Raw genomic sequence first — 18,931 nt, 5'->3', positions numbered from 1 at the left:
CAGCTGTGACAAGTGGAAATACAGTTTACAGCCCATCATGGATAACAGACACTAAACAGAAACCACTGATTTCCTTTACGTCACAGAGTTTATGAATGGACTTAATGATGGAATGAGGAAGACGGAATAGCTTCCCTGTTCTGAGGAATGACTGGAAACTATTCTGACTGTGATTTTAAGAGTTATAAAGCTAGGCTTGGTTCACGCAGTCAGAGTGTGTGCGTGTGTGTGTGTGCGTGTGTGTGTGTGTGTGTCTTATGTCTTATCTTCTTTTAATCCTAGTGAGAATAAAATCTATCCACAGGAATAAAATTATGAGAAGAATACTTTTTTTTTAAACTGCCAAGTGCAACAGTAATTTAAGGTTGGTAAATAAGAAGCCAAGAAAATTGGATGGATGTGGAATTTCTTTTTGATGGCTGTTTGATAACTGACAAAAAAATGCCCAAAGAAACAAACCTACTGGTTTAGTTATCATAGCAGAACATTAACAGTAATACAAACACATGGATGAACTAAAAGACACAAGTTTTATCTCTCAGCTGTCGCTCATGCTGCTCCTTAATCCATACAAATCAATGCTCTCTCATCCATATAGAGCATTCAGAGATCAGATAAACTCTACAGTATGCTTTCTGTATAACCATATGTGAAATTGATGTGACAGGCAGAATAACAGCTGATCTCAGTAAAGAGGGAGGGAACAGACAGAGTGGACGCTACTTCCACACACCTACGCATTGATATAGTTACACTTGAGAGGAGTAAATTGACACCTTTAGAACATTAACAGGAATGTGCCTCATGGTTTGCGCAATCAGATTTGAATGTGTCTCTACTGCCTCTTGTTTGTATTATTACACTGCTTTTTTTTATCAGTTCACTGATAAGACAAGATTAATGAAGTGTGAATGGTTTCATAGTGAATATGAACAAACAGTCTGAGCTGTTCGTATCTAAAAGTGCCACAAATCTTTAATAAATCAACCTCTGAGTGATTACAGGCCACATTCACTCGCTGCTTGTTAGATGATTTGTTGCAGAGACTCAACTCAGATCTTATCCAAGTCTTAATACATTCTCTTATACGTTGATATGTGGCTAAAGAGTTTTGTCTTGTATTGAATATGTCATGAATGTGCATCATGCAACTGGAGTATCCTGAACGGAATAATTCATTTGTTACTGAGTGAGAGACACATCATAAGAACGGTCATGCTCTGTTTCTGCTTTCCTCCAGTCAGTTGTTAATGTCTACCAGCCTGGGTGAACACTCTTCCAACAGGAGGTGTTATAAGTGTGTGTGTGTGTGTGTGTGTGTGTGTGTGTGTGTGTGTGTGTGTGTGTGTGTGTGTGTGTGTGTGTGTGTGCGTGTCTTTATTCATGTAAGTGTTTGCACTGTTGGGGGTGGGGGAGGGGGGTGAGAGATTACAGACGGCATTTTCCACTCCCTCCCGTCTGTGTGGTGTAACCTGCCTGATTTGCCTGAGTAATTATTTAAGTGGAAAGTCAACAGTTGAGAAACTGTCCTGTTGCTGCTCAGATTGCACAGTTGTCTGTTTTTTAAAGTTGAAAAAAAAGCTCACCATTCTCCATGAAAGGTTTTTTTTTTAAAGAGGTTAGTTGGTGATAAGTTTGATGGGCTTTTTTTCATAATTTTCTTACTTGTAATAACTTTTTTTTGTTGCCAAATAAACACACACAACTAATATCAAAATACACCTTCACATCAGTTACACCAATATTGATACACAGATCATACACAGATGTAGTGCTCATAGTTTTGGTTTCATATGTACAAGTCATTGGAGGTCAAATTTATTTTGTAGGGCACACATTGAAAAATTCCACTTGGAAAGAAATATCATTGTTACCTTCTACCATCTACTAAATAAATAGTCCCTATCTGTTCATTGTGTGTTCTGTCATAAGATGCTGTTGTCTCATTTATTTATTTATTTGTATTCTTTTAAATGTCATTCGTTTTAATGTCAGTTAGGACTATGTGCATGGAGAGATGAAGAGAAAGGTTTGTTTTATAATTTTGTCTGTAACATTTTGAAAAAGAAAGAAAAAGAAGCTGTAAACAACACTGACAATATTATTATTATCATTATTATTATTATTATTATTATCATTATTATTATTATTATTATCACTGTATAACATTGTCAAGGTTAGCATAGACTTACATATCCAGCAGACAGTGTTTGTGTCCCGCTGATAAATCTTTTTATCTCCGGTTTGGTCTCCACCAGATACTGCTGGTAAAAGCTGTGAGATATAGACCACCTGCTGGTATCAGAGCTATTCCACTGGAAACAGCTGACTGCTGCTGCTGGAAACCAGAATGATGAGGCTCAGAGTTGTGGCCCAAAAAATCTAAACAAGACAGAGCTTAAAAAGCTTCATAGAGCTGTGAAGTACTTTAGTTTTAAAATGAATTTACTATGAGTGCAGTTCAGTTCAGTGGCAGAGTAGTTCATTAGTGCTCTGGTAGAACTGAACACTTGAGAATGTCAGGAGAAATGTCTCTTAATCACATGAAGGATATGAAGGATATCTTGTACCCAAGGTTCCATTTGTCTGTGGCATTAGTGAACAGTTTAAAGTCCAGCCACTCACACTCTGCTAGTTAACATGAGGGCAAAGTTGGCCTGATAATTTAAATTCCTTTTTAATCACAGATCAAATCATTTGCAGCATTCTTTGGGGTATTTAGCAGCACAAGGACTCAGCACTCTCACTGGGTCTTATTTATGCCTCAAATCAGCCGTGCATGAAGTGCTTCAACACTTGTGTGTGACATTAATTCCTAATCTATTGTGAAAGTGCTGCCTCAGAGCTCCCACGTTGTCTTTATGGCTCCTGACACAAGAGTTCATATTACAGAAACTCTCCCAAGATTTCCAGTCAGCTGTCATTCAGCAGCAGGACCAAAGTTCACAAGTTCTCTAAACTTGAGCCAGTATCAGCCAGTTTATTTGACAGTACTTCAAGTAAATGAAGTTAGGAAAGCTGCCAGTCAAATGATCATATAAAACATGATGTAAACACTGGTGTATAAGACGCACCTTTATTGGGATTTATTCTTCTTTTTTTACTATACACTTTACTCTCTATTCACCAGTAAAATACAGAGAGGTTGGATCTGGATATGATCATAGGAATGTAAAAGGCTGCCAACAATAATAACAATAACTATAATTATAAAGATAACAATGTGAGTGTCCACACGTATGAACTATAATGTTCTGTAAACAGTGGTGTCAAGCACACACTGCACACTCCAGCAGTGTCATCAGCTAATGATGATGAGTAGATAGACTATTGATGACCTGTTAATGCTGTATGCTGTACAGAAAAATAAAAAATAAAATCAGAAAGGTTCAGAGGTGGATGCTGATTCAGTTGATCAGAAGTCACTAGTTGCTGTGATGTTTCAGTATTTACAGACCAAACTGACCTGACCGAGAGCAGCAAATGTTGAAGCAGAGGCACAAAGTATGAGCACAGATCTGAAGCCTAAAATATTCACTAACTTTGTTGTTTTTCCACTGGATGGAACAGAGGATGATGTTTGTTTGACTCTGGGACGGACACAGAGTGTGAGGACGGTGAGCTTGGTGAGCCTTCTTGGGTGCTATATTTGCGCATAGCGACAGCTTTGATGAGTTTTTGGGACTTGAGTAAAAACACAGGTTCACACTGTATGAATTATGTAAAGTTCTTTTAAAAGGTTTAATTAAAACTCAGCGTAACCCGAACCTGGTGCATTCAAATAAACCAGTCTTTTATAGAAAAGCGTTATTCCAGCATGACACCCCCCAAAATAGACTGTGTCTTATACACAGGTGTAACTTATACACTGGTTTTTTACAGCACATTGTGTCTTTTTATTGCTCATTAAAGTCTGTGTAATGTAAGAATAAATGTGTGTTCTGAGTTTGACATACCACAGAAAAGTGTGTTGTTAACCACCCTGCCAAATTTCAATGATTTAAAAATTCGCCAAATATATGAAATTAGGCTTCAAAGTTGTGTGAAAATCAGCCTCTTTCTCTGCTCCCAAACACTGTGGGAGTGCCCACCGAGCCCGCTGAAACCCCGCCCCCTACCAAGTGTCACCTGTCAATCAAAGTCACCACATTCCAATATGAACTACATTAAAGATAACTGAAGTCTAAAATGTGTGTGAACGTCACAGATAAGGAAATTCAGTAGAATTCCCATGGTGCCTTAGAGTTACTAAGTACATATTCTGGGGAACTACCAACAGGATTATCTTTCTTCTATTTACAAATCGTATTTCATGGGAAGCTGCACTCAGGAGGAAGACTAACAATATGATAGTATTTGATTGTCCCTTTAATATACACTCTGCCTTACAGATGCTAAAAGGAAACTAATTTCACTCATTTGGGTTTGCATGGAGAGTTAAATGACTCCTGATAGCATGGTGACTGTATTAAAACAAAGTCAAAGCTCCAGCAACACTTGTAGTATAGAACTTTATTAATAGACCAACGTTTCAGCTTGCAGCCTTCTTCATGATGACCCTGATGAAGGCCACAAGCCGAAACGTGTTGGTCTATTAATAAAGTTGTTCTATACTACAAGTGTTGCTGGAGCTTTGACTTTCTTTTTGGACTTTTTCCTTCTCCTGGTACCTTGGAAGTAGGTGAGGTTGTACCAGAAACTCTCACCCTGTTTCCTCCCTACCAAAACAATAAACAGTTCATCTTTGCATTACATAATGATGCATTATGTTTTATTGATGCAGTGTCTCCATCAAAAGGATGAAGACACGCCAACAGTATATTTGAGTCATACTAGCAGCTTGGTGTTGAGCTGTTGGTTGACTGATGTATCTACTGATGTAACAACTACTGGATAGATTGATGCTCATGTTCTCCACAAGAAGAATCCTACTTACCTAATAGACTAAGTTTCTTCCATTCTTTGAGTTATGACCAAATACCATACAACCACAAACTAATGTGTTTATTAGAAGATGATTTGACTGTTTAGATTACGCTAAACTCACAGTACTTACATAACTGTAAAGCTGTCAAGTTGAGTTGCTGCATCCCCAAACTCTCAGTAATGTTGGTGACTAAAACGGTCATAAATTATAGGAATGTGCTCAAAGGAGAAGCATGGGAGACACAGCAACTAACTAACTCATCTTTTTATTTTTTGTCATCTTTTTTAGTTGTGTGTCATTTTTTTTATCTGGTTGCCATGTTTTTATTTGTTTGTTTGTTATTTGTCATTATTCCTAATGCACAAATGAAGTGGCACCTGTAATCACATTATGTCAAATATGACAATAAAGCTTTCTATTTCTATTTAATTCTATTTGTACTGAACTACGGAGACCCTCACTTGAGAAGTTACTAGTATTAAATAGCAATTGGCAGTTTTGTATATGTGTGTGTGTGTGTAGTGATATGTACCCATTCTTTTTCTTTCTTACTTAACTATATCTGCAAATATTAAATATGTCTACTTCCTGTCCCATTTTTCTGATTTGTCCTGATAACTTTTACAACTGACAACATAATTTACACATTGAGAAGATAAGATTGTAAACAAGGCTCCAAAAGACGTTTAATAAAAAAACCCAAAGTATTTTCAAAATAAATATGTTTTAATAGTTACACTAAAAACAACAACCAAGGAGGAGTATTAATATTGTAAAATATTTTACAGCACCAATAAATATATTAATGTGAAAATATACTAAAAATGTTTGTGGCTGTACAAACTCAAAAAAAAAAAAGTCTGTTTTTTAAATACAAATAGAATGTTCTCATCATCAGAGGACTGGAGAGCCGTGTGCACTGAGCCAGCAGCCGGACTCAGTGACAACACTGTCAGGTCTTTAGTGTGAGGATGGTACTAGTGAAAATCATCTGTGTAGCTGGTTCACATGTTTGATGAACAGAAGTGGTACAACTGGCACTAACACATGACACAGGTAGTGTGGAGGCTTTTCTGTGTAGCAGCTTTATGCTATGAGCATCTGATATTACAAAACTTTAGTTTGACCAAGCATTAGAGGTTAAAGTACATCATAAATCATGTTTTATGGAAAAGGGATAAAAATATATATTAAAAATCTATATATCTAAAGCCGGTGAGTTTGAGTCTTGACCTGTCTTCTGAAAATTCCTATGATTGCAGGTAGGCAATTTGATCATTTACACATTTGAACTAGTCATTGTATGTAAAAAGTAATGGTGATAAACAGTTGATTTCATAGGCTACTGGTCTATCGCCTGTTATCTGTCTCTGCTGCTTTCTCCATGTGCTTAATGCATAAATGGTTCATAATCAAACTAGTTGTTCTATGATCTACACGTTTAACATAACAAAGCTTGCACTGCACATTCATTTAGTTTACATCCCTCTCATGTCTGGTCAAAAAAAGAAATGTGGCTGTGCAGGTCGAGTATTTTTTCAATGTGGATCTATTTGGATATTGATTGATAGCAGTTAGATTACTGCCTTCCATCCAAAACATATACACTATTAGTACAGGACAGGGGCAATGTACCTTTATATCTTTTATATATATGTGTTTTCTTTTTACAGGGCAAAACAAAGAGGGAGCGATTACTGTATATGTTGAACAAATACTGATGTTCAATTCAAGGACTCAAGTACTCATGCTCATCCCTAATAATTACCTTATCTTATAAATAATATAGATGATATGTGGAAGTACACAGTGCATACTTTTTTTTAATCTATAACAGTATAATAGTTTGAAATCTTCTTATTGTGGCCCATTTAGTTCATCACTTACAATGAAAAATAATTTGTGACTTTACTAATCTTTGTGTCCTGTTATTCTTTATCATACAGCTTTGTTGTGGCTACTCAACAATGAGTAAGGTCATTTACTCATATGGTAACAGTTTAATATTAAAGGGAAAGTTTGATTTGTGGTTAGTGGCTGTGTTTGATACTTGGTTCTCACAAAGGGGACTTTTTGTTAACACCTGGATTAAAGCCAGAAAAAAAAACTCTGCAGCAGTTTACCACCCTTAGACTAAAGGCCTGAACAGCGGCAACAAGACTCCCTCAGTCCTCCTTATGACGTGTCTTCGGGCCCACAAGTGCAAAACCACATGTCCATCGCCCCAGTCCAAAATGAAAAACACCTGTGTCGGGGCATCATTCACACACTGATGGCTGGGGTTTCTATCGGTCAACAGGCCCACCATGATCCCCCTCTGGCTGGTGAGAAACGCAGCTTTATGTTAAATCAGGAATGTCAAAGCATTGTCTATTAGACAGTTTCTTCTCTCGCTTAAAAAAAAGGCATCTACAGTCAAACGTGTTCTCTGTTCAATCTTCAGACAGACAAAAAACAATTGAGGAGGACAAACAAAAAATACTTTAACACTGCATATAAATATAATGATACAGAATACTGAACATATTCTATAAATTAGGTGTAGTGTACTAGTCACAGGGATATCTAGTAAGTATATACAGATCGTTTATGATAAACTGCTCTGTTGTGGATGTATGACTATTTCTTTGGAACACACACAAAGCCATTAAATAAGAAAATTGGAAGGCTGTGGATTTCTATAGAGATGAGCTGTGATCAGCTCGTCTGTTTACTTCTTGTCTCCGTATATACCTACAGTAGTATCCCTTTAGGCAGCCTGGTCTCAAGACATGATGTGAAAAAAACACAATACCTTAAAATACAAATAATAAACTCTGTGCACAAAAAGAGAGACAAATCTGTTTTCCAAGCAGGAAAGGGTTACGTAAAGGAGGCACAAGTAGAAACAGGTAGTAGTGTGTTACCTTTAACCCTGATCAAAACTTTGACACTTAACTTCAACATTAGAGGTTGTTTTACTTGTCCACATTTAGAGACCTTAACCCAGGTTGCTAATTAGTTACTTGCCAAAGCATCACTGTAAATGAACCTGTAGTTTATTCTTGCCATCCTCATGTAACCCTTCCGTGTGGGAAGAAAGTCATCTTCACATTATCCATCACCACGGCACGTAACCCGACAGTCATTTCTGGAAACTCTGAGAGACATTTTAGGTGATTCTCACACCAACTGGAGTCACTTCGTACAGCGGTGACAAAACTTCACATCGTCACAGAGGGAAACGGTTCTTGGACCTGTAGTTTGGTTCAAGCACAACAGCTGTTTATCCACTTGCAGCTCCTTGTCCTCCATCCATCCAAACTCAGTCCCTTCCACAGTTTAGAGGTGAGTTGGGCTTCGCTGCACTGCTTGATGAAGTTGTCGTCACCAGTTTCTCTTACTAAGAAATATTTAAGATATTCGTGTCCACAGCAGACCAGCATCCAGTGAAGTGTTACATAAAATAAGATTTCTTTTCCCAGTCCTACTATGAGCAGACTGCCACTGAAACATTTCCCATTCAACGCCATTGGCGCATTCGTTTCGTTTTTTAAATAATATCCTTTTATGTAGCAGCAATACACATTGTCGATGTACTTATAGTGTTATGTACATATATATTAATATCTTTAGGCGGAAAACAGACAGTGGCAAGATCAGAGTCGACAACATCCTGTCTCGCGTTGTCATTTAGTGTTGCATTTCTTGCACGGAATGCATCCTCAGGTTTCAAAGTGCTGTGCCAAAAAAGATTCCTTCATAACAGTGTAGTCCGCCTCTCCTGGTCTCATCTCCTTGGTTTGTCACATCTGTGGAAGACAAGATGCAAGTTCGGTTAGATGACAAGCAGCAAATTGGTTTTAGTACAGCCTTGATGAGCACAACTGTTCCATGCATAAACTATGGGATTATATAGAGACGGGCAAGACAGGAAGTAGAAATGGATAGTGAGGGATGTTGGGGGTTTGGAGGAGATTGATGATCTGGTTTCCAGCTATTGATACTTTTTCTATGTAAAATGTACATTTCCAGGTAAAGATTTGGTCTCTTAAATGAAGTAAAACACAAACATTTTAACTTGATTTTAACATCAAAATTGTGAAGTCAATATATTCCTTAACCTATGTTAAGAGTTCAGGTTGTGGAGTTTAAGCAGAAGGTGGGGTGGAGTGCAGTGGGGGTTTAAGTGCCTCCACCCCTATCTCTCCTGAACATGGGGCAGCCAATTGGAATCATGTCAGTGTCACCCCACCCACAAGTGTCTCTCTAAATCCAGAGCAGTGTGGGGAGCCCTCATGGGTCAGGGGTCATGGCAGTGGCTGGGTCAGGGGAGGTCATGAAATGCAGCCTTGTTAACTAGAGGCAGCAGTCCCACTACCTCTCTATTTGACTACATGCTGCACACAGGCATGGGGTCTCCACTTGTTAGTATTTGAGGGTTTTTTTCCTCATAAATACGACACATGAGTAATAGTCAGTAAATGTGAGAAGCGAGTGCCATGGCTACTATTTCTACATTCAGTCATTTGCAAACCTTTCTCAAAGTCAGTTATCATGAATTCCTCTATATATGTGCTGCTAACCTACATGTGATCTTTAAAAACAACTGAACCAAATTAGAATTTCAGCTTTGATAAAAGAAAACTGAATGTCAACTTATTATCTTATTGTTATTGTGTTTCAGCCTGAGCTCAGTGTTCTATCCACTGATAAAGATGGTGTAAGTGATGGGAAATAAATATAATAAGTGGATCATAAGTTACAATCTTTCCTAAAAAATAATTTAGTTGTGTTTTATTTAGGTTTTTATTTAGGTTTTGAGGTACTGGAAGATTTCTGCTCGCATCCCAATATGACATGAATTGACCACTTCTGTGAATGAATTGCAAATAATGGCTTCTGGTTGCTTCATCCAGACCGATCCTACTATGCAGTCTGATTCTGGAAGTTTCTGACCTTAACCCACACTTACAATGAAGGTTGGCAATGTCTGAGCTGAATAACATGCAAGCAGTTACATCGAACATCTTAAACATTCAGACCGGATTAAAACTACATTTCAGAGTCAATCTAAGGACAACACCAACAGTTAAATCTGATGTTGACTGGACCACGTGACTGTAACATCTGACAAGAGACAAAGCCAGCACAGGAAAACATGGAGCTGCTACATTCCCATCTACAAACACAACACAACATCAAAAAAGCATAGGAGAAGCATGCATTTCTCAGCAAGAAATCCGTCTATGCTGAAAACACAAAGATGGACGGAGAGATGGATAGACGCATTCAAGGCACGTTGTTTATCGTGATATGTATGGTAAACAAACCTGCAAGTTCTCTCGTTTAACTCAAGTTGCCTGGACTTGCAGTCTAATTGTGTGAATTTGCAGGAACATTTACAGGTGATAGGGTCCTGCACAAACAAGCGTTTTCTTCTCTCTGAGCAAGGCGCACAGTGGCTGCAAGGGAAGCAAAAAGGGAGAGACAGAGAGAGAGAGAGAGAGACGTCTAAGCTATAGAGCGAATTCTGCAGAAAGGACAGACACAGACACTCATGCAACATCCCTAGCCCACCCCCTCCTCTCACACCCCAACCCACCCTTCATCCTCACATTTACTAAGATTGCTTTGTAAAGACAATATGTGCAGTTGTTTATATAGAACGCAGGATTTGTGGGCTCAGATTTGAAGTTTCAGCAATTACACTAATCCACCAGCTCAGGCATCCTTGTGACCTTTAGCCCCTGTATAACTAGCGCTTTGTCTGATCTGCTCCAGGAGCGACGCAGGCCTGTACACTCCTCATGTGTTTGATAGTCATGACTGCTGTTTTGTGAGTCTACCCAGTCAGAGAGGCGTAAGTCACTATAAGAACTGTTCACTTAAAGACACAATGAAAAGACAACTTTTACTTCCTTGAAATCAATTCATCCTTTTAAGATGACATCATCCTGCAGTCTGGGGCACTACTAGAATGCTATACTCAACTTTTAGCAATGGTTCAACAGGCCAAGAGAAGCATAGAAAATATTATCAGCATGACAAAATCATCTCTTCATAGTTTCTGCTCAGTAAATGCAAAAGACATTTTTGACAGCAGCAGCAGCAGATGATTCCTGGACTTGCCCATCATCACTTATTCAAAGGGCCTTCATTTTTAAAGGGGTTGGATTCAGAGCTGCCTATAAGAAGCACACAAAGATAAAAGCCAACAAAGATGAGAACAACTACTTCTTTGAAGTTGCGGTAGACACCATAGCTGTTAATGTATCTGTTAAAGTGCTCTGCTTATGAGATGGAAGGTCACAATGAAGACACAACAAGAACACCACTAGATATATAGGGGTGGCTGCATGGGGCAACAAGGTACTATGCTTTGTCTCATGGGACTGATTTTGGTTTGCACAGCAGCACGATCAATCTTATATCACCTTCTAGACCTCCTGCATGAAAACAGGACATCCAAACGCAGATTTTATCAGTGAACCTTTCAAGGCTGTGATAAGTTTTAGTTAAGCACACAATGTCTGTATGTCTGAACTGAAATAATAGCCATTGTAGCTATCTATCAACTGAAACCAAAGGACACATGGTAACAGAAAGTTGAAGCTGAAGATAGCAAGACAAACGCCATGGCAACTTAATTCTGCTGCCAAATAATAAATACAGTCAATTCCAGATATAAATAAGGTCACAGGTAAGAGATGTTGTGACATACTGTAGCACTGCTGTTCTTTTTCTTTTGACCCTGTCTCGACAAACAGTGGAGAAGGCAGGAAAAAGAGACTCCTGAGCAGATGCAGGAGAAGTCACACAGAGTTCAATCGATAGCTGATAGAACCAAATAGAAAGCAACCACCAGAGCTTCAGCTTTTTAATCTAGTCTCCTCATTAGCAGGGTGGATATTGATCCACAAGATAGGACTGAGCTAAATGTATCAGGTTGTACGTTCCTGTTCCTGTTCCTGTTCCTGAATGAATGAGCACATCCTCTTTATAGCACCACAACTCCACCCCGCCACAGGGTGAACTAGCTGCCTACGTGCACAGTGACAGGCAGACATCCAACGAGGCTGGGCAGAGCTCAGCTCATTTCAGCCCCATGACAAACGGATTTGACTTAGCTAACATGATCCCCATCTCTCCTCTACCAATCCTTTTAACGCACTCCCCCCTTTCCAATTAAACAACCTGACCTATCACTGAGAAGCCTCAAGACAAACATACCACATGCATGCATATGTCAAACACACACAGCCCTATGTCGACTGTGACAAGGGGTGAGTTCTCTCCACCAACAACGGGACCTCATCCTCTATTTACATCTCTAAAAATAAAAATAGGTTAACTGCATGACACCTGTTCCTATGATTAGACCATGGAAGTAGCTGAGGGCGGAGTCTGGAGTCAGAGTGCAGACAGCAGCGGGTGGTCTGAAGCCTACCAGCTATGCCTCAATCACTCACAGTGTTACAACCACACCATAAAGCACTAAACCCACTGCCATAAAAAGATCACACTCAAAGTGTGGGAGCCCAGTAAAGATAGTTGGAAGACAGGCTCTAAAGGCCCTGTTCTCTACCTCCATAAACCACATTTAACATGACAGTACACTTGTAGACTTGGCCTGGATGACAGACTTCACTCAACTTCTGAAAATTTTGAATGTCTGTAAAGATTTTTGAGTTTTAGTATCAGTAGTAGATTCAGGACTGATTGAACATTAGTATTAAAAGGTATACTAATTGTATTTTAGTGGGGTTTCATATATTTTATGGTCTAAATACTTCAAAGTCACACCTTTTGAATATGCATCCATATAAGGAAGCTTGATGTTTCGTCTTGCTGTGGTGGATGGTGTGTGTGTGTATCTCAACATGAGGATAGATGGAACTGTGCTGTTAGCAGAGGCCTGTTTGCTCAACAGTGTCCAGCTGGCTGCTTCTCGCCCAGCTCAGGTATAGTCATCAACCAAAGTCAAAGATATGTTGGTTGTAGAAAACCCTGATTTTCTATTCCAGACCTAACCCAGAAACCTCCACCCCCACTCACAATCCTTAAGAACAAATGACAAACAGAAAAAAACAGAACACGTACTTACTATTCTTTCTTTAGTTGAACATCTGGCTTTAGTCTGAAATGAAAAAAAGCAATATGATTTAGATGTGTGCTTTTATTAAATGACTGTGACTGTTTTTGAGAGAAAGTGGGCTGTAGAGTGTCTTACCTGCATTCACACGTTTTATGCTCGGTGAATCTTAAGTGAATATTATGTTGCATTACCATTGGTCTTAACCGCATTACCTTGAAGAGAAACAGAGGACATAACAAAGTGAGGATTTAATAAAAACAACATTGATGTGACTTTTCAGAGCCGAGGTCACAAACTTCTTCACCTCGACAATCTTATTCTAACATAACCCTAAACACAGTCTAAACACCGCAGCCCTGACCGCCCTGTAATCCAACGACTTGAAGAAGTCAACTGTCTGCATAACTGTACATGCCTATACTTCTCCAGCCGACATCCATGCTAAACAGCAGGCCTTGTCGGAGGCCAGTAGAGCCTTTGACCACACAGACATGGCTGTAAACACAGTGTGCTGAAGTAAACAACATATCTGAGATGCCATGCTACGCCGCTTCACTTTCTCTGCTTTGCTTCTGGACAGTAAAGCTGTGTGTCTCCAAGACATTCTAGACATGCACTAAGTGGACCAAAAAAAAAAACCTCAGCCCAACAACCCCTTTATTCATAATCCATGTCTCAACCAAGGATTAACTCTACATTTGGGCTCTATAGTTCAGATTTTGGAGCTTTTAACTGTAGCTTAAGGTCTTCATTTGCTGGTTGAGTTTTCCCAGTAGATGCCTCAGTTGTCATCATGTAACCAAGGTAACTTTGGTCACGTGATAACATACTCCATATGATGACTGCATCTTCTCCATAACAACTAAGCAAACTAATTCAGGTGAGGAAGGTGATGAAGATGCACTACAATGTTCCAGAAAAACTAAGATGAATTATTACTTCCATTATCAGGAATTCATTTCTATGCATAAAATCATTTGTGAACCTTGGGCTCACCTCCAACGTGATGTTCTTGGTTTCCGTGGGTACGCACTCCATCGCTTCGTCGTTGCAGCAACCTCCACAGCGGTTGAGGACCACGCAGGAAGGGATGTAGGTGTGTTCCGTGTCCTCCGGATACTCGTGGAAGATGTCCACCAGCACTTCCCTTGGCTGGCACTTACTCTTCTCAATGACGTCCAAGAGTGGGAGGACTGAAATAATACAAATCGATTATCATTTCATCATCATTGCCACCATTATCTTTATAGCTATTTGAACACTACAGTCATTTATTTCCTAAGTGGTGTTCAAATACTAAGACAAGCTCAGCAAGCAGCATATCAGCAATAACTAGTGACAGTGACAAGCTTTAGAAAGCTGTAGAAACTGGCTCAGAGTCATGGATGAAAACATGATCAAAAACAATAACAAAATCATAAATCCTTAGCTCATTATTTACTGAAGACTAGCTATTTCCCTCAGTGCTGAGACCTGCCTTCCTCCTCTATGTTTCCACCCCTGTGCAGCTCAGAATAATCCATCCCACAGTCCATCAGACTGGGTTCCCAGCCACCCCTTGCTAACTCCTGACCCCCCGGTTTGTCAGGGTAGCCGTGACCTCAGGCACTGTGGCGCCAGGGTTCAATCTCTGACATGTGACCCCCATGAAGGGCCACCACTGTGCATGCTCTGCCTCCGGACCAATGCTGTAGATCGAATGTGTGCCAATTAGCTTTGTGATTTTATTTGAAATGTGATAAGTTCACAATTTTAATTGGAAAAGCTGAAGTGAAGATATATTTCAACCACATTTCTTCAGGTGAGGCATGACGAGGCAACTTTCACTGCTGCCTTCACAGACTGTAGAGTGAATAGGAGCCTCTGTGGTGAGACATCTGAATAATAATAATAATAGTAATAATGATAGGCATATTGGCCATCTGTGGTCAGGGAGGAATTTCCACTACATCAAAGGCAGACCACACAGAAAGGACCACATGTATCAGCACTATGTATCACTCCTCCTCAGCTCTACAGTGAATGACTCTGCAGTCTTGACCTGACTAGCTCACATGAGCAGCTAAAACAGCAGCAGCACCTGCTCCCGACTAAGAGCTGGTGGAGAGACAAGCAGACAACAGCCACATGTCAACATACTTAACTGGTTCTACCTCCTGACAGAGGTTGCAACAGTTTCTTCCCTCTTACATCATCCTTTAAAAAGGATGTGTCTGGTGATATTCTATATTCTTCCTTACTGCCAACCAATCTCATCCACAGACCCAAACCAACAATGAACTGATAAACTGATAAGTATTGTGAGTGTAACCAAGTCTGATCTTATTCCTCTGTGCTGCCAATATCCAAAATCTAGTAAAACACTGAGCCACTGTGTTGCAATGGGTGACATATTCCTTCATTACCATAAACACAGGCTTAACTTAAGGTCCACTTTTTCATTAGCTTTCATTTGCACTTCATGGTCTTCACTATTATCACATGACCAAACTTTAGTTAACATGATGACAAACTGGGCAAATTCCATGTGTGGATGAACACCATGTGATTTGTTGAAAGCAATAAATAAATTAATAAGATAATAAATATTGTGAGCAAAATATTTAATAGCTTGGGGCTGAGTGCCACAAACACATTTAGAAGTCGAACATATATATTAAGAGATGGATTTTGTGGGATTTGTTGACAATAAGACAAATATAATTGTCTCCATTTGCTCATGGTTAAAGTGGGTGGTATGATCTGTGACAGTAGCGGTGTGCGTGAGAGTTCAGCAGCATGCAGGTGTCAGACTTCCTGCTCCTCTACAAACACCAACAACAAGCACACGACCCTGCGCCGGCCAGCTGATGCTGCCTGTAGTGGCTAATCTACGTCTACATCCATCACCATGCAACAGGTCCAACCTTGGCCTGAACGGAGCAGAGTCACTGTCAAACAAACATGAGTACGGCATTGAACCAAGGCTGACTGTCTGCTCATGTTGACTGTGTGCTTCCACCACACACACACACACACACACACACACAAATGTAACCACTGGGAATTATTGTAATGTCCTTGACTGTGTCCACCTTTTGTCTCACATTAACTCTTGTTTTGAAATCTGCACCACTTTTATGGTGACTCCAAAGTCCCAAGTCAGACCTTTCACCCTGAGGAACTTTGATTCCTGCCTGCTCTGTACAAATAAAACAATCTTTAGCTCACACTGAGGAAGCGATACACACTTCACATTTCAAAACTCCAAACATTTGTAAGAAACAACTCAACACCTATGGCAAAAGGAAACACACATATTCATGTTTATGTCCACTAGGTGGCCCTATGGTCATCCAACCTGAAAGAAGTCTTTTCATTTGACAGATTTATTATAGATTAGAGAGAACACTTACCCTCATTTTTACTCTTGTCCAGTCCCTTGTTAATGCTGGCAGTCTGTAAGAGATTCACATCAGACCAGGTGTTAATATTTCTAATCTGTTTGCAGATCAGCTTCTATAAACATGTCATCATACAACAAATCCTGCTCTTAGACTTGTATTGTAAAAATCATAATACAGGAAATCAAGTAAGGTTTTTTCCCCCATGTAATTGCCAGCTGAGGACATTAAAGGCTGATTTGGGATGCAGCTGAATCAGCAGTCTGATAGTTACCATATCATGAATATAAATATAAGTATATGTTTAAGTATAAGTGATAATTATAAAGATCATATCAGAATAAATAGGAGTCAAACTATAAAAAGCTTAACAAGTACAGTCAGTGTAAAGCTACAAACACACAGGTGAAAAGCGGAAGTTCACCTTCAAAATAAAGCGCTAGTCTGGTGCCGTATGTTAAACAATGAACACTCATTACTAAAATTAGAAAAAAATAGAAGCAGGTAGTTTAACATGAAACCATACTAATGGCTGACAGTAAAACAAGAGGTGCTCTTATATTCCATCTATGTTACTTCCGATCTCTAGTATTTATTTAGAGGCATGAAAGAGTAAATTCTCTTTAAACGTGCATTCATGTCTGTTCACTCACTCTGATCAAAACAAATGGTTTAAATTGATCCCTGCGCTTCAATTTCATTTTGAAAGGTCGGACAGGAAACGTCCTTTGTTTTGATGATTAAAAAAATCGACGTGACGAAGCAGCATCCCTGAGAAGTCTGCTGTAAGCGGTGGTGATGTTGCGTGAGAAAGCGTGTGAGGCCGTGAGGAGGAGGTGTACATCCTGCAGGGAAGCGCAGGAGAGCTCCACACACACACACACACACACACACACACACACACACACACACACACACACATACAGAGCACACGCGTCAGACAACACTCTGTTCACAAAGCTCGCAGTTTGATGAGCTCTGTTAGAAAATAGGACTGGATATTGCTTCATAATGAGTGGAAAGGTTTTTTGTTTATCTAATGAGTTCCGTTTCAATTCGGCGTACTGGTAACCAAACAAAAGGCAGGATCACACAGCCCCCCTCTTATAGTTTATTGCGATTTATGATGTGCAAAAGCCAATGAAGCTAAAATAAATTTGAAGTTTTATTTCTATTTAATTAAGAACTTTCAGTGAACTAAATATATGCCCAAATTCAGTGATTATTTTACACGATCAAATAACTTGATGTATATTTTATCATGCGTTTATTTTTGTTCTTGGAAAATAAATATATACATTTCATATAGAGTCTGGCACAGCAACAACAAAGGGCACGTATTGAGGTTTTAACCAATTAATGACTGAGTCTAAGGCTTTTAGATATAGACAAAGCACAAATGCTGATAGTTCACCCACAAAGGAGAACCATGGTCTGTGACAAAGATTTCATTTATTATATTTGTTTGCATTATTATTTAGTAGTCTAATAAATAGCCAATATTTTCCCACTGCACGTTTACTAATTATTTTTGTTGGCACACTGTTTTCTTTGCGCAACACTTAAATAATGTGAATAGGCCTACATGTGACACCTGATCAAAAATAAATGAGAAGAAAGAAAGATGTTGACAGACAAGGTGCTGACAGAAAAAAACAGAGCTTCCTGTCTATTAACTATTGATAGAAATTGGCAAATAAAGTCCAAGACTCACCTTTACTGTGGATAGCTGAAGAACCGCTGCCAAAAGGATTTGTACCAAACTGACAACAAAGTTCATGGTTGTAATTCCGCACGAGTCGTGAAATCCCAGCGGTCGTTTAAGAGAAAATACAATATAATAACACGCGCACAGTCAGAAAATGAAAAATGAATATTTTAAAAAACCGCGGCAAACCTTGGCTATAGTAAAAGCAAATCCATATCTCCCACACACATGTGGCACGTTCACACAGACTCCTCTAATGTCTCCTAGCAGCGCTCCGCTTGAAATGTTACCGTCCAACAAGCCTCGCTCACCCACAGACAAAGACACTGTGATGGGTTCTAAAATCCACACTGGAACCGGGACCACAGGAACACAGCGATCCCCCAGAAATGACAACAATAATGTTCAGAGGGGAAGCGGGAGACGGGCAGATCAGCTCACCAACTTTACGCACTGGTTTCTCTCATTACGCTCATTGATCCCACAACAGGAAGGTGTGGGTGAAGAGGAATACCCGCACTGGTTGCCGGTTAGAAGTGATCCTTTTGCTTTCTTCTGCAAACTGTCTTCATATGGTTCCTCTCATTTGCTGCACCTCGGCTTGTCTTTGGTGCTTGTCCCTGGCTCTGCAGCGGTACCAGCCTCTCTCGCGTTATGTCTGTCTGGTGGCCGGGCATCAGCAGATACACAGTCTAACGCCTTGGAGGCGGGGCGGCACGAATAACCAATGGTAGAGTGAGAGAGTGAGAGAGAGAGGGGGGGGGGGGGGCTTGAGTTGGACCGAGTCGTTCCAATCCTGCTCGTCATTGATGATTTACGATGCACAATTTAGACTC

At 39.7% G+C, this 18,931-nt stretch overlaps 1 protein-coding gene across 3 annotated transcripts; it reads right to left on the bottom strand.

The window, feature by feature from the left end:
• Positions 1 to 5,594: 5,594 nt before the first annotated feature.
• On the bottom strand, positions 5,595 to 18,731 carry vegfaa (vascular endothelial growth factor Aa). Of its 3 annotated transcripts, XM_053326319.1 has the most exons (7): positions 18,102 to 18,731; positions 16,400 to 16,442; positions 14,001 to 14,197; positions 13,140 to 13,216; positions 13,014 to 13,046; positions 10,240 to 10,371; positions 5,595 to 8,718 (listed from the first exon to the last, which is right to left on the bottom strand). In XM_053326319.1, the coding sequence occupies exons 1-7, from the start codon at positions 18,165 to 18,167 to the stop codon at positions 8,697 to 8,699; spliced, it is 570 nt and encodes a 189-aa protein (XP_053182294.1). In that variant the 5' UTR covers positions 18,168 to 18,731; the 3' UTR covers positions 5,595 to 8,696. The 3 variants fall into 3 exon arrangements, with proteins under 3 accessions (XP_053182294.1, XP_053182293.1, XP_053182292.1); XM_053326318.1 differs by lacking the exon at positions 10,240 to 10,371 and having other exon boundaries at positions 13,010 to 13,046; XM_053326317.1 differs by lacking the exon at positions 10,240 to 10,371.
• Between the last annotated feature and the right edge of the window lie 200 nt (positions 18,732 to 18,931).

The sequence above is a fragment of the Scomber japonicus genome, chromosome 10, assembly GCF_027409825.1.
Source record: "Scomber japonicus isolate fScoJap1 chromosome 10, fScoJap1.pri, whole genome shotgun sequence".
NCBI classification, from domain to species: domain Eukaryota; kingdom Metazoa; phylum Chordata; class Actinopteri; order Scombriformes; family Scombridae; genus Scomber; species Scomber japonicus.
This window is presented reverse-complemented; position numbering and strand designations above follow the sequence as displayed.